This window comes from Elephantulus edwardii, unplaced genomic scaffold, assembly GCF_000299155.1.
Source record: "Elephantulus edwardii isolate Elephantulus edwardi_28Jun2011 unplaced genomic scaffold, EleEdw1.0 scaffold00308, whole genome shotgun sequence".
Lineage (NCBI taxonomy): Eukaryota > Metazoa > Chordata > Mammalia > Macroscelidea > Macroscelididae > Elephantulus > Elephantulus edwardii.
Window position 1 is genome coordinate 1,246,211 of NW_006400058.1, and position 22,989 is coordinate 1,269,199.

The 22,989-nt window shown below is 43.4% G+C and overlaps 1 protein-coding gene across 1 annotated transcript in view; it reads left to right on the forward strand.

Moving 5' to 3' along the window:
* The first annotated feature begins 453 nt into the window (after positions 1–453).
* The window catches only part of ZNF233 (zinc finger protein 233), a 23,510-nt gene continuing 974 nt past the window's right edge, over positions 454–22,989 (forward strand). Inside the window, exons 1-6 of the mRNA XM_006901111.1 lie at positions 454–468; positions 3,860–3,982; positions 8,896–8,996; positions 9,081–9,232; positions 9,317–9,704; positions 10,122–10,441. Coding sequence (XP_006901173.1) covers positions 454–468; positions 3,860–3,982; positions 8,896–8,996; positions 9,081–9,232; positions 9,317–9,704; positions 10,122–10,441 — 1,099 coding nt within the window. The remainder of the gene's footprint in view (positions 469–3,859; positions 3,983–8,895; positions 8,997–9,080; positions 9,233–9,316; positions 9,705–10,121; positions 10,442–22,989) is intronic.

The window sequence follows — 22,989 nt, forward strand, 5'->3', positions numbered from 1 at the left end:
TGCTGTTTTATCCCCAATTTTCCAGAACAGAATTGATACACTGAGGGGTGAATAATTTACCCAGAAGTTTTAGAAAGTAGAGGTGTCATACCAAGAACCCAGGCAGTCTTGCCTTGGAATTCATAAGTACCTCCTGCCCGCTCTCATTTTCTGCCACTCCCTGGAAGTAAATGTCTACTTTGGGAACTACAAGGAGACACTTAGGATTGCTGGGCACATCTGTGCATCGTTCACTCCGCAAGGTTCTTGACTGAGTGTGCCTCATATAGCTGGAACCCAGACCACACTCTACCTGACAGGTTTTATGTGGCTGCCTCTTCCTGGAGGAAGGAATAACTTCCATAAAGTCACTTGCAGTTGTCATATGGGACAGACAGCCATGCCCTTTATCACATGACTTCTCTCTCTCTCTAGGTCTGCCTTCCTAGGGTGCTAAACCAAGAGCAGGAGAGAATGACCAAGCTCCAGGTGAGTTGAGCTTTCTTGTTTGGTACATGGCATCTCACTTCTCAGAGCTCAGCTCCTGCTTGCAGTGTGCTGGGGAGGTGCTGTTTTGTTTTTGTCGGAGTTTTTCCTAGTTTTATGTTCTCAGTATTTATTCCCCGTGTGATTGTTGTTGTTGGTACCGTTGGGCCTGTTCTGACTCACAGAGACCCTCCAAACAGCAGAAGGAAACCCTGCGTGGCCCATGCCGCCTTAACTATTGATGTGCTCGAGCCGGTGTGGTAGCTTCTAGGTCTGTCCACCTCGGTGAAGGTCTTTCTTTTTCACCCTTCTCTAGGGTTGAGCCCTCCTGATGGCGTGCTCACAGTTTGTGAGACGAAGTCTCGCCGTCCTCACCTCCAAGGAGCATTCTGCTGCACTTTCCAAGAGAAATTTGTTTGCATAAAAATCAAGGGTCCTTCATTGTGGGGAGGGCTGGGTGTATGGAGGGGGGAGAGGAGAAGAAAATGTGCAACAATGAAAAAAGACTTAAAATCTTTTTAATGTTAAAAAGTAATAAACTCAAGGCTCCTTGAGTGATGCAAATAGTTACACTTGATTATCACATTTAAAAATGAGAAATGTATTTGCCAAAGGTAAGGCAGTTAATTGATTTTTTTTAACCTTTTTGGAGGAAGGTATTCTTTTTATTTTTTTAAAATTTTATTATTTTTGTGTGAGTGTACCATCAAATCAGATCTGACTGGTACAGGAGGAGATTGTCCTTCCTTCCTCGGCAGAGGATCTGGTGGATTCGAACCGTGCCTCTCTGGGATTGTAGTTGCAGCTCCTTGCCACTAGGCCACCAGAGCTCCCCAGAGGAAGGTATTCTTGAAGAACAATCTGATTCTGATGTATTATCACTTAAAAGTACGTTTTCTTTGCTATTACAGTTTGAGTTGATGAGAAATTTCCTTAAAGAAAGCAATCAGATGTTGGTGCTAGAGACAGTCTGGAAATAAATGCCCACTAACTGGATTGTTTACACACAGAAACTTAATGACATCAAGTTGATTCTGACTCGTGGGGGAGAGCCCACTTGACGGGCTCCTCGTAGTTCCCAAAGCTGGTATCTTTATGGACCAAGTGGTGAAGCCTTTGACTGCTGGCAAAGAAAGGATCAGCAATTAAACCCAGCTGCCGCCCTGCAGAAGCAGGATGTGACAGTCTGTTTTGTGAAGATCCCCAGCCTTGGAAATTCCCTGGGGCAGTTCTGCTCTGAGCTGGAGGGGTGATAGGAGTTGCAATTGCCTCCATGGTTTTTTGTTTGCTTTAGTATTCAGGGGAACTGACCTCCATAACTTTCTCTAAGGAGTGGCTAATGCATTTGAACCTCCGACCTGCTTAGAAGCCCAAGTATGCCCAAGTGCTGCAGCTGAAAACCAACAAACCACGCTGCCCTGTTTAACCATGTTACACATCATAAAGCTCTGGCAGCCTAGTCTATAGGGTGGTTCAAATCTACCAGCTGCTCCACGAGAGGAAGGTAGACAGTCTCTTGTGTGATTTACAGCCTTTGAAAAGCTGCTGGATGTTCAGCTAGGGGTCTGTACAGACAGGATGGCAAGGACTGACCGATTGAAATAATAAAAGTGCATCGAATACTTTGTAGTCTTTAAATGAGTAAAGTACACTATTCACTTGGTGTTGATGATGGTAGTTAAAATCTATTGAGCATTTACTATTTGTCAAGCATTGTCCTGCAAGCTTTCTGTGTGTTCATGAATTTAACACTTCGAACCGCCTCTCGCCCTTCTCACAAAGAAGGAAGTGCTGCAGGGTAGGAGACCGGCTAGTTTATCCATGGTCACACAGCAACAGGTAGTACACGAGACAGTCTGACTCTGCACTTAGCACTGTTTTGTTGTTGTGTTCTGTCAAGTTGGAACTGACTCCTCGCACATCCTCCAGTGAGTTTTCAGAGGCTAGAAATCACGGGGGAGGAAATTTCTCCCACTGTGCAGTGGGTGGGTTCAAACTGCTTGCCTCACCCCTGAGGCCAGCAGAGCTCCTTGCTGCGGTGGGTGTGCTGTGCATCTGAGATCACTGCCTGCCCACGCAGGATGGACCACAGTGGCCACTGAGCATGACGAACAATTTAATACAAGGGGAGGGGCAGAGAGTTCAGAGTCAATCACATCTTCAACCCTCAGGAATTAAATTCCTGGGACTTTGTGCAAGTCTGCTGTCAGTAACCTCTCCAGTGTCAGGGACCTCTCCAAATTACTAAGAAGCAGTTATGTCAGTTTGAAGACCGAGGTGTACCTGTTCAGTCCATGGTCTTTTTAGTCACCAGCTGTGCATCAGAGAGTTGGACAATGAATAAGGATGAAAGAAGAAGAATTGATGCCTTTGAGTTGTGATGTTGGAGGAGAATACTGCATATCTCATGGACTTCCAAAAGAGTGAATAGATATTTCTTGGAGAAGACAGCCAGAATGCTCCTTGGAGGCAAAGATGACAAATCTTGGTCTCACAAACTTTGGGCATGTGGCTAAGAGAGGCTGTTCATTAGAGAGGGACATCATGCTTGGAAAGAAAGGTGGAGGGGTGGTGAAAGAGAGGAGATATCACACACACACACACACACACACACACACACACACACACACAAACCCCACCCCCAGTGAGCTGAATTGACACAGTGACTGCAGCCGTGGCTCTCGTGTTTCAGGCAGGCATGATGAGGCTGGCACAGGATAGGACAGGGTTCAGAAGTCACTGTGAGTTGTACTCAACTCTACACACCTAACCACAACCACCCTTTCCAGCTGCAGTACTTTTGGAAGACTGCAGTACATCAATAGGTGGCGTTAGTGATGTTGCAGGCACAAAGCTGGGGGAAACAGAAGTCACACTTCCTCTTGTTCAGTTGGTTCCACTCCTGACAAGCCCCTGTATGGCAGGGTAGCTCTCCGTACAGTATTCGTGGCTGTGTCCTCTATGGAAGCAGGTGTCCAGGCCTTTCTTCTGAGGCCCTCCTGGGTGGGTTCAGGCCACCAGCCATTAGGTTACTGCTGTTGTTAGACTTTACCATGTCATCTCTGACGCATAGCAAGTCTGTACAGCAGGACAAACTCCTACCCCATCCTCTCCGTCTGCTGTGCTCAAGCCTGTGATAACGCAGCCACTGACACTGTTCATCTGCTGACCCTCCACTTTTCCAGGGACTGACCTCTCCTGATAACCTGTCCAAAGTATGTGAGAGGAAAAAGTACAAAGCCTTCATTCCACCCATGGACTCTGTTAGAGACGGACTTGAGTCCCTCAGAACATCCAGTCTCTTCCCGCTCGCCGTGCCTACCTTCTCAGTTCTGCTCCACTTCTAGGGGGCGTTGAACTTTAAGCAGGAGGTTGTGTGTGTTTGGTGTTGCAGGAGGCTGTGACGTTCAAGGACGTGGCCGTGGTCTTTACCGAGGAGGAGCTGGGCCTGCTGGACTCCACCCAGAGGATGCTGTACCGAGACGTGATGCTGGAGAACTTGAGGAACCTACTGTCAGTGGGTGAGGACGGGCACTTTTGTGTATTCAGGGTCTAGTGTGTTCTGTCATCCCCATCACTTAGGGCTTTGTGGTTGTCTTTAACTGCTGCTGAGTTGGGACCCACTCAAAACTGACCCTCTACCAGGTTTTCAGAGGCTGTAAATTGAATAGGTGGAAAGGGCCCGTCTTTTTTTCCTTGGGGTAGGTGGTGGATTTGAACCATGTGCCTTAGGGTCAGCAACACATCCTCTTACCACTAGACCACTGGAGCTCCCTACTAAGGGCTTTTTGTTATTGTTGTTATTTGTCACTGAGTCGAGTATGACTTGAGTGCAACCCCATGAACAACAAATCTGAATCCTTTCCTATCCTGTACTGTCCTCATCATCTGATACACGTGAGCCCATTGCTATAGTCACTGCCAGTCCATCTCATAGAGGATCTTCCTCTCTTTCTCTGACCATCTACAGCCTCTTCTAGCTCCATGCCCAGAGTGTGAAAGATGCAGCTTTGCCATCTTTACCTCCAAGTAGCATGTTAGCTGCACCTTTTTCGAGATATACCTGTTTGTTCTGCTGAGCTTGGGGTAGCGGGTGCCCTAGTCCCTGTGGTCCACAGAGTAAAGAGACTTCTGGTGTCTCTGTCCTTGTCAGTGAACTGTGAATGGGCAATATTGCTTTGGGGTCTTGTCTCCCCTTTTTCCAACTCTGTGTTGTACCCCTATGCAGATGGTGAATCAATTTAGTGAAGCCTATCAGAATTTATTTTCTAAAGAATTAATAAAATAGAAACCCACTCACTGCCGACAATCCTTTTCCAACTTATGACAACAGATTTCTGAGGCTGGAAATCTTTGTGGCAGGAGACTGCCCAGCTATCTCCCACAGACCGATGGTAAAGTAAATGATTTTGGTTAGCAGCCAGAGCTCCTTATAAAACAGAATGGAATAGAACATGCCAGAGCTCCTTAACAAGGATTACATGTGTTAAAGCAAGAACTAGTCAGTAATAGTGAGTTGTAGGAAAGTGGAAAATACTGGAGAAATTCACTTTGATGGTGGTTGTTGTTAGTTGTCATGGAGCTGAAGGGAATCCTGTGGTGTAGTCCACTGGGAGCTGTGTTATCCTAAACGCTGTAAGTGGTTCAAAGCCACTGGCCTCTCTGCAGGAGAGAGCGAGCCAGCCTCCTCCATGTGACGTGATAGAGAACCAGTCCCCTCCATGTGACGTGAGCGAGAACCAGCCTCCTCCATGTGGTGTGATAGAGAGCCAGCCTCCTCCATGTGACGTGATAGAGAGCCAGCCTCCTCCAGTGACAGAGAGCCAGCCTCCTCCATGTGATGTGATAGAGAGCCAGCCTCCTCCACGTAGTGTGATAGAGAGCCAGCCTCCTCCATGTGATATGATAGCCAGCATCCTCCATGTGACATGATAGAGAGCCAGCCTCCTCCAGTGATAGAGAGCCAACCTCCTCCATGTGATATGATAGAGAGCCAGCCTCCTCCAGTGACAGAGAGCCAGCCTCCTCTACATGGTGTGATAGAGAGCCAGCCTCCTCCATGTAGTGTGATAGAGAGCCAGCCTCCTCCACATGGTGTGATAGAGAGCCAGCCTCCTCCATGTGACATGATAGAGAGCCAGTCCCCTCCATGATGTACGGCCTCAGAAGCCCACTGCAGTCAGCTGGGAGTGGGTTTTGCTTTGACAGCAATGAGAAAACTGAGGAGGCATATGTATGTACGTGGTACCAATTCATAACATAAAATCCATTTCTTCTGGCATGTTGAAAGTTTTAAAAACAGCTTGAAAGTTTGTAAACTACTCCTTTAAAAGGATTGAAGATTATGTAACTCTTTGACTAATATGGTGTATTGACCCTGAACAGCTTTAATGTTGCAGATGTAACCAAAGGGAACATTACTCTCACACTGACTTTCTGCCACCTGGAATAGCTGAGGTGTGCACTTAGAAGAATTTCATTTACAGATCCTTAGTTAATGGCCTTAAGTGCCTTAGTGCCTTAAGGCAGCTCCAACTCATGGTGACCTATGTACAGCAAAATGTTTCCCAGCTCTGTGCCAGCATCACCGTCACCAGCATGCTTGAGTCCATTTCTGTGGCCACTGACCAGTCCATCTCTGCTTCATCAAATGTCCTTGTCTACTATTTGATCCCTGCAGATGACATGGCCAAAGCAACTGTGCTGTCACATTCCATAAAATTTTCTTTTAAAAAATTTTTAAATTAATTTTAATGAAAGTTTACAGAGACTTAGGGTTTCCATTCATTCATTGTTGCACTTTTCTCCCTGCCCACCCCTCCCTCCTAACTCACTCTTCTCTCTGAAAAGTAAAATTCTGTCATTGTTATACAATCCCTACCCCCACGTCCACTCCACTGTGCAGCCTGACAATAATACCCAATCTTATATCTCTTTTAAATAGTTCTCTCCCTCATCTGTTTCAACGCAGTATTCGTTATTTATTCCCTTTTTCTCAGTCTTCCCTCAACCCCGATGTCAGTCCTGTTTTACAACAGTGGCCCTATGAAATATTTGTCCTTTTGTGACTGAGATATTTCACTCAGCATAATGTCCTCCAGGGTTACCCATTGTGTATAATATTTCATGAGTTCCTTGTTTTTCAATGCAGCATAGTATTCCATTATGTGACTATACCAGATTTTCTCTATCCATCTTTTGTTGATGGATACTTGGGTTGTTTCTAACTCTTTGCTATTGTGAACGAAGCAGCAATAAACATGGGTGTGCATATATCTGCTTGGTTGGCAGTTATGGTTTCTTTATGGTATATTCCCAGTAGTGGAATTGCTGGGTCAAATTGTATTTCTATTTGAAACTTTTTGAGAAAGCGTCATACAGCCTTCCATCATTTTACATTCCCACCAACAGTGAATAAGGGTTCCAGTTTCTCTGCAACCTCACTAGCATTTGTTGCTTGCTGTTCTGTTAAATTTTGCTATTCTTACTGGGGTGAAATGATATCTTATAGTTGTTTTGATTTGCATCTCTCTTAGAGCTGGGGATTTTGAGCATTTCTTCAAGTGCATGTTGGCCACCTGAATGTCTTCTTTGGTGAAGTGTCTGTTCATAGCCTGTGCCCATTTTTCAGTTGGGTTATTTACCTTTATCTGTGGTGTTCATAATATTTTCATTGGCTGATTTTCCAAAGTGAAGGTCCCATGGTATATAGTGCATTTCCAATGATTGGAATCCACCAGCTGCTCCTTAGGAGAAAGCTGGGAAGTCTTTTCCTAATAAGATTTAGGGCCTTGAGAAACCAATGGAGGATCAATATGCGTTGAAATTGACCTGATGGCAGTGAGCTTTAATTTTCAAAAGCTAGCCTTTCTTCCAAGTCTGTCTTAGTCTAGAGACTCCTCTGAACCTGTTCACCTTGGGTGATCTTGGTGTATTTGGCCTACTAGTGGAATGACAGTACATCAACATGTCAGCCACTAGAGTATGATAAACTGCTAGGCAGACTGTTCATACCATGGAGTTAGAAGAACCAGTTCGTTGCTTTTGGAGTCTGTAAGTCACATGGGAGGATATTGATCATTTTTCTTCTGTGGAGCCACTCGTGGATTTGAACAACTGGAAATGTGCAGCTTTGGGGTTAGCAGTGCAACTCCCTACCCACTAGGCCACCAGAGCTCCTGATAGACTAGTAATGGTCCAAGACTTCCCTCCAAGTATCTCCTTGAGGAGACATTAGACTTCCTTCCATTGTCTCCTTGAGGGCTCTTGGCAACTCATGAACTTATTTGTAAACTTATCCCTGGACATGTTGAACAGGGGATGACAAATCAATGTACATATTGTACCATGCAGGCCTGATTTTGAGGAGACATTTAGGGTAATTTGTTTCCATGTCTCTCTACACCTGCTTCACAGACGAGATGGTAGCTCTTGATTGACTGTATTCAGAGGCAGGAAGGTGACTTTTCTCTTCTGTAAAATATTTCCAAGATATCTTTATTGCTTCAAAGTTGCCTGACACCTTACTATCATCTCAAATCTCAGGCTTGTGTAGGTCTTCTAAATGAGTCTCAACATTTAGTAAATAGGGGCCTGATGACCAACTATTTCTACCAACAAGTAAAATGAACAGGATATAAGATGGTAAGGTCAGGGTGAGCCTTCTTTTTCATTAACATTCCTGTTGTGGCCAAAGTGTGAAATCTTGGAATTTCACACCAAACATGTTCTCACCTCTACATTCTCTTTATTCTTACAGAGGACAAGCATCAAAATGAGATTGAGACTCTTCAAAGATTGAGGTACCATTTATATGAAGAGCTTTCCTGCAGTCATATCTGGGAACAAGTTGTGGGAGAATTAACTAGAAGTCAAGAGTCTATGAGAAAGCATCAAGAGAAGAGTCCTTGTTTACAACATGATTTCCCCTGTCAGATCTGGGCAGGTGTTTCTATTGAGGGTCTCGAAGAGGAAAGATACCTAATGAACCTGGATGGAAATGACTGCAATAATATTAAAAATCAAAAGTTTCCAAGTTGGAGAGCCCAAGATTTGGGGAGAACATATCTGAGTGAATCACATAATCTTCATAATAGATGGGAACGAATTTCTGTGGGAAGAATTCTATGTAAATATGATCAGTGTATTGACAGCTCCAGTTGGAGCTCACGTCACCATGAGGAGGACAGAGTACACCAGAGAGACAAAGCTTCTGGGCCCTGTGGAAAAGACTTCATAAAGAAGTCATCACTCAGTCAACTTAATACCATAGACAAAGGCAAGACCTATACATGCCGTCAGTGTGGCATAGGCTTCTGTGACACCCCCAGCCTTGAACTTCATCAGAAATCACATGTGTGGGAGAAATCCTGTGACTGTGGTGACTGTGGAAAGGACCTCAGTTACAGCTCAGTTCTTCCCATTCGTCAGAGTATTCAAGCAGGAGAGAAACTCTGTAAATGCGGTAAGGATCTTAGTCAGAATGTGTATGTTCCCACCCATCAGAATGTCCTCACAGGGCAGAAACCCTCCCCATGCCACGAATATGGCAAGAGCTTCACTCAGGGTTCCCCTCGTCACACTCACCAGAGATTCCGTACGAAAGAGAAGCCTTTCCAATGTGATAGCTGTGGGAAGCGTTTTTATCGGCGCTGTGACCTTGAAGTCCATGGTCAAATCCACAGTGGAGAGAAACCCTTTAAATGCAAGGAGTGTGGAGAGAGCTTCAGGCAGAGCTCACATTATCAAGCTCACCAAAGAGTCCACATAGAAGAGGAGCCACTTGCATGTGAGGATTATGGGAAAGATTTCAATGGAGGATCGGTACCTGACAGTCATCAAGAAATCCCCTCCGGAGAGAGTCCCTATCAATGTGATAAGTGTCTTAAGTGTTTCAGCAGTAAGTCGGGTCTCCAAGTCCATCAGCGAGTCCACACAATTGAGAGACCTTATAAGTGTGAGGAATGTGGGAAGAGCTTTAATTGGAGTTCACATCTTTACGTTCATAGAAGAATCCATACTGGAGAAAAACCCTATAAATGTGGGGAATGTGGCAAGGGCTTCAGTCAGACTTCACATCTTCAAGCCCATCAAAGAATGCATAGTGGAGAGAAACCATACAAATGTAGTATATGTGCTAAGGGCTTTAGTCGGAGTTCTTATCTTCGGGTTCATCAGCGAATCCATACTGGAGAGAAGCCATTTAAATGTCTAGCATGTGGTAAGGGTTTCCGGCAGCGGTCCTATCTTCACACACATCAACGAGTTCACATGGTGGAGAAGCCCTACAAATGTCCTGACTGTGGTAAGGGCTTTTGTCAGAGTTCTTCTCTTCATGCTCATCAGCTAATTCACATAGATAAAAACTCCTGTAGTTGTGAGAAGTATGGGCAGAAACTTAGTAATAGCTCAGGCCATAGTATTTATTGTAGAATGTACACTGACAAGAAATCCTTTGAATGTGAAACGTGTGGGAAACGCTTCAGTTGGAGCTCACATCTTCAAGCTCATCTAAGAGTCCACACTGAAGAGAAACCATTTAAGTGTGAAGATTGTGGGAAAAGCTTCAGTGGCCGATCAGCACTTCGCAGTCATCAACAGATCCACTCAGCAGAGACTCCCTATCAATGTGATGAGTGTCTGAAGGGGTTCACTAGTAAGTCTCGTCTTCGTATTCATCAGAGAATTCATGCAGTTGAGAAACCTTTTAAGTGTGAAGAATGTGGAAAAAGGTTTAATTGGAGTTCACACCTCTATGTTCACAGGAGGATCCACACAGGAGAAAAACCCTATAAATGTAAGGAATGTGGGAAGGGCTTCAGTCAGACTTCACATCTTCAAGCTCATCAGAGAATCCATACTGGAGAGAAACCATTTAAATGTAGTGTATGTGCTAAGGGCTTCAGTCGGAGTTCGTATCTTCTGATTCATCATCGAATCCATACTGGAGAGAAACCATTTAAATGTATGACTTGTGGTAAGGGCTTCAGCCAACGTCCATACCTTCACACACATCAGAGAATTCACATGGTAGAGAAACCATCCGACCATAATATTAGATCATAATATTTATTGTGAATTCTACAATGAAAAGAAACCGCTTGATATGTGGGAAATACTTAAAAGCTCACATCTTGAAGTTCATCTGAGAGTCTGTAGTGGTGAGAAACCATTCAGATATGATGCATGTGGTAAGTTCTTCCATTGTATTTCATCTCTTCATGTCCACCGGAGAGTCTACACTGGAGAGAAACCATCCAAGTATGTTGTTTGTGGTAAGGGCTTCAGCTGGAGGTCATACATCTTCAAGGTCATCAGACAGTCTCTGCTAAAGAGGAGCCATACAAATGTGATAAGAGTTTCTGTCAGGGTTCATATCTTCAGTTTCATAAGAATCCATTATTTTATGAAACACAACAAAGGCTTCAGTCAGAACTCACAGTCTACACACACACACAAAGAAGTTCCCATAGAAGAGAAAGGCTCTTAAATATGAAAAGGCTAGAATCAGAATTTTCATTTTGAAGTTCATCAGAAAGTCCTTACTAGAGATAAACCCTAAAAAGTGTGAGGAATGTAGAAAAGGTTTTAGTGGAAGACCTACATTTCATAAATATGAATGAATTATTAATAATTTATATGAGAGATTCCCACATACCCCTGCTCACCAGTATAAATGTAATGGTTTCAATAATCAGGATTCTGTGCACATCAGAGAGTTCACATAGGAAAGAAACAGGTGTGAGAACTGTGGGGAGTGCTTTAGTTGAACCTCGTCTTCTCATGTCAGTGATCACTGATGAAGGAAACATACATTTTCCCATTTTCAAACTTACCAGAGTCTACATGGAGAGAACCTATATAAAGAGGAGGAATGTGTGATAAGGGTTTTCTTTAATAACTCTGAGGGATTACCTCCTACTAGGGGAAACACATACACAATGATGTGTATGAAAGTTTCGGGGAACTGTGTTCTTCAACAGCCCGTGCCCAGCTAGGAGAGGAGACGTGGTTAATGTGGCCAGTATCTCAGCCAATGCTCAAAATAGCACCATTTACACAGAATGTATCTGGCAGAGAACCTTCTAAGGGTGGGTAGGAACTTTCCTAAAAAACTTTTTTATTTGTATACACAATAGAGAGAACTAAAAAGTGTAACAGAACGGCCAGGACTTCACCAAGTAAAAAGATGCACATGTGCTAAATCAGCATCAGCAGGGAAATAAGCTCCATGGAGACCTGACTCTTTTGTGTCTGTTGTTAGTGGTTGAATTGATTGCAACACATGGTCAGTTCTTATGTGTTGAGTACAACTGCCAACGTTTTACAAGGCAGTGACCTTTCAGAAGCCTGTCTTCTGAGGTGTCTCTGAGCGGGTTTGAACCACCAACCTTTCATTTCGTAATCAAGCACCTAACCTTTTACACCATCCATAACACAGGGAATTGAAATTAAAGGAGTTATTTTAGGAGGCCTTTTGCCTTGATTCTGTGGAAAACAGATTTAAGAGCTTGCCATTCCCTCCTCTTAATCTTGAGGAGTGAGTTTTTCCTCTAGTTTTCTGCTTCACTTGAGTCTGTTACTTTTGTCCAGGTTGTTGAGCACTTCCTGCGTCAGCTGTAATCAACTTGTAGTTTGATTTTTATTTTTCTTCCTTGCGGTGGGCTAAAACTTGCCCTTTGATTGTTTTGCACCTTGAAAGGTTTGGTCATTAGACTATGCAAATGAAGTTCCTATACCCTACTGTGCAAAGAAGTGTCTGTGTCCTACAGGGAGGGAATTGCTCAGTTTGTGGACCTGGTGGTGGTGGGGAACAATGCCTTTAAGTTGGCAGTCAATATCTATCTGATCTCTCTGCAAGAGTTTTGAGACAAGAGTTAGAAGCAAAAGGAAGAAGAGCAGAGTGGAGAGGGAGAAGGCAGGGAACCTAAAAGAGTTGTATTATAGGTGAAGGTGAAGGGCTCTAAAGCTAAAGGTGGCCAGAGACCTGGAAGGAGCCGTGTGGAAAGTGAGCAATGGGAGAACAAGAAAGGCTTGATGACAGAGAACTCTGCTTAGGGGGCAAAGAGGTTTGTGAGGTTGCAAGGAGGTCCATGCATAGGACAGAGAAGACATGTACAAAAAAAAAAAAAGGAAAAAAGAATGTGGCAGAAAGAAGGATCTGCTTACATGCATGGCTGAGAGGAGCTAAGAGACCTGGCCTGCTCTAAAGTAGGGAGGGGTGTGCTCTCCACTTTAGGGTAGCTTTTCAGACTGCCTTTATGTTTCCAAATCTTGATCCCAGGTTTTACCCAACTGCTTCTTTAGTCAACCACTTGACTTTCACTGTGGTACATGAGTTCTGTGTGGCCATTACAGTGGATGCTCAAACTCAGAAGAGGAGTAGAGGGAGACATGGCTGATGTTCGAATTGGTAAAAAGTTAGGAGAGTGAAGGTTGCCTAGATTTCATTTCATAGGAATCATCATCATTTTCCCTTAATTTAGATAGATTCCAATGCTACTATTACTGCTTCTACCATGTCAGAGTTGGAATTAGAAGTGGAATTCTTTGCAGTGGCTCTCAAATCTTGGAAAGGTGGGACTTTGGGAGAGAAAAAATGAATGGGTGTAGGATGCGAAGCTTGTTACTTAGATGATTATTTTGATTGCTGCTGCCTGTAGTGGCTAAAAGGAAAGTAAGAAATGTGCTATCAATGGATAGGAGAACTGTATCTAGGGTGACTTGTGGTGAAAGCATAGCTGGTTAAACAAGGTGACTTATTTGGGATCAGTGTCTTCTGGTTCAGTCCATCCAGAGACTTACAAATAGGTAAGATGCATTAAAAAAATGAATATTTATAAAAAGTTATATGTCTATCTGAATATAAGTTTGACTAAAAGAATATTTTTACTACTTAGTGACATAAAACAAACCTTAATGTATGATGGAAAGAAATATTAAGTATTATGGGTGGGCGAGTAGGATCCTGGAGAAACCAAAACCATCAGTAACAATGTGTTACCCTACTCATCAGGCAGCACTTGATGGGATATGCTAAAAAAGGTGAAGTAGTACAGGGAGCTTATGCCCAAAGCCTGTGAGATCAGGAGATTTGTATTTTTGAGACCACTGAACTTTGATTAAGAGTCCCATGATAACTGAAGACTTGATTGACTGAAAGCTTGATCAATAAAAAGATGTTTATATGAGGCACAGTGCTAGACAATCTCAAGGGTGTTATTCATGTTAAATGATGATGAATGGCAATGCCCTGCAGAAGAACAATCTTTCAGGACTGGAAATTTTGAAAGTTGGGGAGTAGAGACCTCACTCTTTTGAGGTGACTACCTAGGTCTACATTGTGAATGGGATTGGAGGTGCATTAATGAAGATACAGATTGAGTTTGGACAAGTTTGTTTGCATCCATCGACTTAGCCCCAGGTATCTCAGGAGGAGAGAAGGGACTGGCCAATCTAAAGTGCAGGATGTTGTTTGAACTCCTGAACCTACACTGGCACCCCCTGACTTAGATGACTAGACATTGAGATGGATGACCAACCCCAGATAAAAGGGAAGAGAGAAACGTTTGACACCGTGAGTTGGTATAGATTGCTACAATTTGATGATTTACTCTGAGCTGGATTTTGCTTATGAATGCTGTTGCTTAGGGTTACAGCTGGGGCAGATGGTCCTTCAGAATAAAGAACTTGCTTGTCTTCTCAAAGTACTTATTTGAGTTGGATGAACAAGTCAAACATTGAGTGTGTATCATTCTTTAATTCTCCAGCTCACTATAAAGAATATACATTCTAAAGATTTAATTCTTATTCTCCCAGTATGATCTTAAGGAAAAGTATAGAATTTGGTTCTTTTTGTCTACTATTTTGTTGGAGTGAAGGTAGAAATCAGTCAAAGACGTCTTATTATTTTTTAGGTTGAAATCAAAGATGTCTTATTATTGTTAATTTCCTGCTCAAGTTACGGAGAGAATTTTGGAGTAAGGTTAAAAGTCCTAAACCTTTCAAAGTGGACAATTAATTTTAGCTTGAAAATATGTTCTTACTACCTATTGGAGCTCTGGTGGCCTAGTGGTAAGAAGCTGCGCTGCAATCTTGAAAGTGCCAGTTTTAATCCAGCTCTGTGGGAGAACGGGGCAGTCTCCTCCCATGTAACTGTCTGAAAACTCCCCCGGGGTCAGCTATAGGTCGTTCAATGATCACAACAACATAACCTGTTACTCATATAGCCTGATGGAAAACAAAAACAATGACCATCTAAAAGAGGACGGGGATAAAGGCATGAGATGACTGGCTTGCGCACTTTTGTGAGTGTGCTTGCACTCAGAATGAGGGAGACCAGGGCACAGCACCAGAAGATAGATTTCTTCTGTTCCTGATGGGTCTGGGGAGAGAGGGTAGGGGAAGATGCTTAGCTGTTTTTAGGATTCAGTTGTGCAGGTGGGTTGTCCGCAAGGGTAATTATGATTGTAAAAACTGTCCTTGTAGAAGTTGTAACTGGAGGACTTAAGGGGGGAGACACTTCTGGATTGAAGTGTCCACACCTAATGTCGCATGAGGCTGTGCTATGCTGAAAATTTAGAAGAGTGGGAGCAAAGAAACAACATTCTCTCAGTAAGGTTTTATCAGCCGCCAGAAAGGGAGAAGTCAAGGGGACATTTTGAGAACCTGACCAGATTAGATGAGACACCTGCAGTAGATGTGATGGGCTACACCCGAGTGATCTCAGCTTTAGGGCCTTTGCCCTGTGGACGGACTCATTGTTCATGACTTATTTGGACTGGTAAAATGTATAAGATGAAAAGGTTAGAGGGTGCACTCTGGTGGAAAGACTTCCTCAAATGCGGCCTCGTCCCTTAGTTCTTTGGAAAAACAGCTGAGAATTTCTGGAGGACTTAGACTCAATTTTCTAGTCCAGGTTTGATACTGTTGGCCCAGGTTGATAGACATTCTCTGGTTAAGCTGTTAACAACTTACAATTTGATGCATTTTGCCTGGCTCTGTGCACCTTGCAGGAATTAGTTAAGGGACTCTGCAAATAAATTAGTCTAACCTACTATGCACATGACATGTCTGTGACTTGCAGAGGAGATTAGTCAGTACATGGCCATGGTAGGAGGGAGATCCCTTTAAACTGACAAAGAGTTTGTGTATATATGCAGACAACTTCACAGACAAAAGCAGAAGGAATAAAGAATGATGAAACAGAGTGAGGGGAGGCAAAGAATCTCCTTAAAAGAGCCATCCAGGACCAGGATTGTAACACTAAGGACAGCAAGAGGCCTGGAAGAGGCCCTGTCACAGTGTTGGTGATGATGGCAAAGAAGGATCAGCCCTGAGGAGGCCAAGAAGAGCTGGTTCTGAAGGGGCTGATAGGAGCCCGTTCTGAGGGGCCATAAAGAGACCTGTCTTGAGGAGGGTGAGAGGAAAGGTGCAGTTGCAGAGGGAAAGGTGTGCTTGTTTGCAGGGCCAGGAGAAGCTGAGAGGCCTGTCCTGTACTGAACTAGTGAGGGAGGTGTGCTCCACTTAGGGGATCCTTCTAGAGTTCCCATGATTTTTTAAAAAAGAGAAATCACTATTCCTAGTTGTAGTCTGTTGATTCTGATCCCAGATTGTACTCTGTTTCCTCCATGAGTATGGTCTGTGAATTCTATATGGCTATTGCAACAGATTATGGACTTTAAAAGTAGAGAGTTCTGTGGAGGAATGGCTGTGGTTAGGATTGGTCCACTGGGTGGAGAGTGGAGGTAGGTATGACCGTCACCTCGTAGGAGTCCACTCTGGGCTCTTGAGGCTCATCTTGCTTCCTCAAGTTAGATGAGGGTTGACAATACATTTTTTGAAAATTGTAGGCAATTCTTCCTAGTAGGACTCAGTGAAACATTCTGATAAAAGAAGTCAATATATAGCCTTAATAACATTTATCCAAATTCACAACATGGATTAAAACATTATGTGGACTAAAACCCTATAATACTATGTCTTGCAGTAAATGACAACATTATTTTTTGTTGAATCTTATATTCTGTCTCATTCTCAGATGGGTAGGCTGAAGTTTTCATGTCATTAAATACTGTACAAGGTACTGTCATTTCATATATAAAATAAACAAATAAATAAAATATAAACAATAACGGTGTTCATCCTGTTGCTTCCTTCTTGGCGACCCTGAAAGTGTTGGTGTAGAATTGTGTTCCACTGGGTTTACAGCAGTTGGATTTTTGAAAGTGATCATCAGCTCTTTTCTTCAGAGGCACTTAGGGTGAACCCAAGCCAGCAGCATTTTAGTTAGTAATGAAGTGTATGGACTGCTTGCACCATGCAGGAACTCCCAATAGCTAAACCTACCTATCTTTTATTGGGAAACACTGGATAAGGTAAAATTGAACATTGAAAATCAGGATTCGGAGTGACTCCCATTAGGTTTCTGAGATGGTGAATCTTAGCAGGAGCAGACTGCCTGATATTCCTCTCAGAATGGCTGGTGAGTAGGAACCATTGACCTTTTAGTTAGCAATCCAGCATGTAACCCTCTACACCACTCAGCTGCTGTAGGAGTGTATGTTGTGCTTAGGTGCCGTTGAGGATGACTCATGTTGACCCTATAATCCTGTCCTATCATGTGCATCTCTAACACACTTGAGTCCATTGCTGCAGTCACTATGTGTATGCCAGTCCATCTCAATGGGGGGGGGGTCTTCTCTTGTGCCGATCCCCCACCCTTCCAAGCAAGATATCCTTTTCTAAGGAATAGCCTCTTCTAGCAAATGTGCAGAGTATGAGAGATAAAGCTTTGTCATCCTTGCCACCAAGGAGCACTCTGCTCCACCTTTTCCAAGACATTCTTGATCATTTTTTTGGCAGTCCATGTGGTATTCACTTATCTTCTCCAGTACCACAGCTCAGAGGCATCAGTTCTGTCATCGTTAGTCATTGTCCAACTCTCAGATGCATAGCAAGTAATTGAAAAGAATGTGGCCTTTGTCTTCAAACATCAGTGCTTTTCAAAATTTTGGAGAGATTCTTGACAACAGACTTGCCCAAAGTAATAAACTTCCTTATCTCCTGACTGCTGGTACTAAGGGTGCTGATTGTGGATCTAAGCAAGATGAAATCATTAACAGTTTCAAACCTTTCTCCACCTATCATGATGTCCACTGGCCATTTGTCTTTTTTTTTTTATTTATTATTTTTTTTAACGTTTGTGTTCTTGATGTTAAGATGCAATGCACATTGACGGTTGTAGTCGTTGATCTTCTGCAACAAGCACATCAGGTCCTCCTCTTGCCCCTCACTTTCAGCAAGCAAGGTTGTGTCAGCTGCATAGTGCAGGTTGTTGCTAAGTCTTAATCATGTCATCAGTCTGTCACAGGTTAGTAATGAGTCATCTTTCGATCCTGATGCCATGTTACTAATATAGTTCAAAAATTTTTATTACTTGTTCGTCATGCAGGTTGAGTAAGTTTGGTGAAATGATACAATTTTGATACACACATTTCCAGATTTTAAACCATACAGCATCATCTTGTCCTTGTTAAACAATTACCTCTTTGACTATATTCAGGTTCCACAAGAGCAAACCAGATGAAATTATCTTTTTTTTGTTTTGTTGTTGTTATTGTGTACTGTCGAGTTGGATTCAACCGACCCAGGAGGAGATTGCCCCTCCTTCAGCAGAGTATAGAATTATAATTTTTGCAATGTTACCCATAAGTTCTTATGAGTCACACAGTAGGAAACATAGGCATACATCTTTCTGGTATTCTCTGCTTTCAGCAGAAATACATATGAAAGTTGTTTGTTGTTATTGTTAGCTGCTGTCGAGTCAAATATGACTCATAGTGAATCTATGAACAAAAGATCTGAACCCTGTTCTATTCCTGTGCTGCCCTTACTTCCTGTGCCACACTTCCTGACACACACATCAATGCTGATGTTAGACAGATCCTGGCTGAAACTAAGGAATACCAGAAGAATGTCTCTTTGTGCTTTATTGACTCTGCAAAGGCATTTGACTGTGTGGATCATAACAAGTTGTGTCTGATGTTGAGAAGAATGGGAATCCCACAGAGCACTTAACTATGCTCATGCAAGACCTATACCTGGACCATGAGGCTGTTGTGCAAACAGAGTATGGGAACACTGCATGGTTTAAAATTGAGAAGGGTTGTATTCTTTCTCCATTCTTATGAAAATTAGAAGTTATGAAATAAAGATCGATATCCTAAACATTATTGTTGTTGTTTACTGTCGAGTCAGAACCGACCCATAGCTGACCCTCCAGTGGGTTTTCAGAGGCAGTTAATCATATGGGAGAAGATATCCTAAACATTAATGACCTGAAATGAATTAGTAGTGACTATTTTGAGTATTGACATTTCAAAATGTAGAGGACAGCAATGTAAGTAATAGGGTAAAATCTATATGACAGAGAAACACAATGTAACCATTGTTAAAATTTACACACCAACCATTAATGCTAAGGATGACAAAATTGAGTATTTTTACCAGCTTCTACAGTCTGAAACGGACTAGCCATGTACTAAAGGGACATTGACAATTACTGATGATTGGGATGTCAAAGTTGGAAACAAATAAGAACTGGAAAATATTATCTTGGTCACAAAGACAACACCAGAGATTTTACGATAGAATTTTGCAAGATCAAAGACCACTTACTGTAATACTACTTTCAAAAACATAATATGACAACAATACACAGGAACTTCACCAGATGGAATGCAAAGGAATCAAACCAGCTACATCTGTGAAAAAAAGATGATTGAGAAGTTCAATATCATTAGTCAGAACAAGATAAGGGGATGATTACACAGCAGATTAATAGTTGCTTATAAGAGGTCGTGGCACAAGAGACATTATTGTCAATGTCAAATAAATCTTGACAGAACGCAAAGAATACCAGCGGGATTTCTATCTGTGTTTCATTGACTATGCGAAGACATTTGACTTTGTGGATCACAACAAATTCTAGCTAACCTTGAGGAGAGTGAGAATCCCAGAACATTTGATTTGGCTCATGCAAAACCTATGCCTGGCCCCGAAGGTGGTCATCAGAAGAGCAAGGAAACATTGCATCATTCAAAATAAAAAGTGTACACCAGGGATGTATCCTATCTCCATACCTTTTCAGTCTTTATACAGATCATCCCGGAGGCTGGGCCCTATGAGGAGGAGTGTGGCATCAGGATTGGAGGAAGATTCCTGGTCTAAGTATAGGCTTCGCATAACCACAATAAAGTGTTCTGTGATTCTCATTCTCCTCAAGGTTAGCTACAATTTGTTGTGACTCATTCAGCCAAATGCCTTTGTACAGTCAATGAAACACAGATAGAAATCCCTCTGGTATTCTTTGCTTTCTGTTAAGATTTATCTGATATTGGCAATAATATCACTAGGCCATGACCTCTTCTAAACCCAGCTTGTATTTCTGGTAGTTCTCTGTCAATGTACTGTTCCAGTCGTTTCTGGATAATCTTCAGGATATTGCTTGTGTGTGATATTAGTGATATTGTTTGATAATTTCCGCACTCTGTTGGGTCATTTTTTTGGGGGGAATGGGAGTAAATACTGATTTCTTCCAGTCAGTTGGCCAGGTAGTTGTCCTCCAGATTTCTTGTCACAACCTGGTGAGCACGTCCAAGCGCATCTGATTGTTGAAATATGTCAATCGGTATGCTGTCAATTCCTGGGGCCTTATTTTTTGCCAAATCCTTCAGAGCAGCCTGATCTTCCTCCTTCATCACCATTGCTTCTTAATCATGTGTCAGCCAGTTCTTTTTAGTACAGTGACTCTGTATACTCCTTCCATTTTCTTTTAATACTTCCTGGATCATTCAATATTCTGCCCATAGAGTCTTTTAAGTATTAAAACTTGAGGCTTGAAGTTATTCTTTAGTTTCTTCAGTTTAAGAAATGCCAAATGAGTTCAGCCCTTTTGATTTTCTGATTCCAGCTTTTGCACATTTCATTATAATACTTGGTAGTGTCTTCCTGAGCTGCCCTTTTTTATGTATGTATGTATGTATGTATGTATGTATGTATGTATGTATGTATGTATGTATGTATGTATTTTTTATTGGGAAAAAACATATTGGGGGTACAAGGAGATGAGGGTTGGGGGGGCAGAAGGGTGAGGATGGGCCAGGATGCAGTTGCAGAGTTGCACAGTTTGGTCGGTGGGGGGAGCAGGTGAAGGAAATAATGAGGGTCCAGTGGGGACTAGATGCTACAGAGGAATGACAAGCAATTTCCAATAGTAATTAAACCAACTGTCTTATTGATTTGGGAATTAAATGCCGACTTTCTGGCTTCTTCATGCTGAACAGGGGCATAGATGTAAAGGGGGGAAGGGAGGGCGCTTTATCACCTTACTGGTGGTCTTAGGTTAAAGCTGCTTGCCTTCTTGCTCTGTTAGAAGATATTTTTCCTGTCATTTGCTCCCCTCTGGACTGCAAAGTGTTTTCCCAGGTGGGTCCTGTGGGGATGGCTGGTTGAACCCAGAGGCTCCATCCTCCTTTGCTTCCTTAGCTGTCAGTTGTATTTCCTTTTTGTCACTGGCACTGGGTTCAGGGTCAATTCTGGAGTAAAACTCAGAGTTAAGAGTTTCATTAAGGAAACTCCTTTTCCTATAGGAAAGGGAGCAAACCTAGAGAGAACAAACTTGTGAGTTACAAATAGAAGGGCTTTGAGGGTGTTGCTTTCAGGTTTACTGGGGGGGAGGGTGGCAGAAGGTGGCCTAGGTAACATTGGATACCCTAGGCATTCTTTTTTTTTTCTCCTTCCCCACCCAGGGGTCAGATGGCACAACCTGGGGACTGAGGAGCTCACCCTGAGGGCCGCGACGGCTCACCCTGAGCCGGGGGCTGAGGGCAGCTCGCCCGGGCAGAGGGCCGCGGCAACACCCCCCAGGAGCTGGCTGGTATACTCCCCCTCCAATTGCCCCTACCCCAGTCTGGTCCCCTCGCCTGACTGAGGACTCTGTGGTCAGGGATAGTGTTTCCAATTCCAGCACTGCCACTTTATACTATATTTTGAAGTAGGTGTCACTGCCCTCCCCCTTTATATACGATAAAGGGAACCTGAGAATTGTGAACAGACTCCCCCCGGGTCTAACCATCTTTTGGCAGAAGCATTCAACAGAACAAAATATGTGGTGCATTTAGGATGTCGGTCCTCTTGTGCATGCTGCCACTGTTAAGGTCATCAGACTCACAGTGACTTTCAGCAACCCATTGCCTGTCCAGTGCATAGGTAATCATCTTCTTTGGCCTGTTCAAGGAAACCCAAACCTGCAGATGGCGGGCATGCATCCCATCCCCCACCTCCTACGCAGGCGGCCAGCAGGGCAAGCCCCCCCCCCAGCACTGGAGGCCTGCGGGAGCGCGCGGCGCCCCCAGTGCGGGCGGCTGTTGGGGGCGCCCCCCCGCCACACGGGCGCTTGGCGGGTGCACGGCCCCTCTTGTGCGGGTGGCCAGAGGGCACCCGCTTCCCTCACAGCCGCCATCCTGGCTCCAAGAATTCTCTCCAGACCAAGTCCACCTTGGAGCAGTGTGGTGTACCAGACTTGAGGAGGGCCGGTGCCCAGCATCCATCCTGGGTGAGGGAATCCATTCGTTCTGGCTGTGAAAGCTTCATGGAGCTGCAGCGGCTGTGTGGTGTGGCATGGGCTCTGCAGGGGGGGGTTGGGAGCCACAAGACTCACCCATTTCTCCTTGGGAATCCTTGAATTCCTGTTGTTGAGCCTTGATCTTCACTGAGGGCCAGTCATCACCTGTTTAAGTGTTCAATTATCAATAAGCCGAAGTCTGTGGAAGGCGATAATGGCCCTGCTTTAAGTGGTTCGCTGCTCCTGCAGCTCACCACACTGTCTCTGCCTCCACCGCCATCTTGGATCTCCCTGAGCTGCCCTTTTAAATCTTCTGTTCAGAATATTTTAAAGATGCAAAAGATTGCTCCTTAGCTTCCTGCTTTCTTCCATTTACTTTGACTTCTCAGTTCTCTAGTGCAGTTTAGAGTTTAGAGTTTCTTCTGACCTTGAGTATATCTCACCTGAATTTGGAGATGATCTGAAGATTAGATTTGATATATTGAACAAAGACTAGATGACTTAGGAGTTAACATCAAGCTTGTAATACATGAAAGCAAAGGGTCATTTAAAGACAAGGAAAGAAGACAAAACCAAAATGAATGTCAGAAGAGACTCTGAAATTTACTCTAGATCATAAAGAAGATAAAGTGAACGGAAGAAATGAAGGGAGGGCTGAATTGAAAATTTCAAAGGGCAACGTGAGAAGATAAAAGTATTTTAATGGAAAATGCAAAGAGTGAAAAAAAATCAAAAGGAAGAATAAAGTTGACATTTTTAGAAGCAGAGGAGGGAGAGAACCGTCTAAAAGAGAGATGGAACTGGGTATTTCTGTCATCACAGGAGACTAGAGCGAGGGCTGCATGGTGGAGGGGACCTGGGGGAGGGTTTGTAAAACAATGAAAGAATCTTTTCTTTTA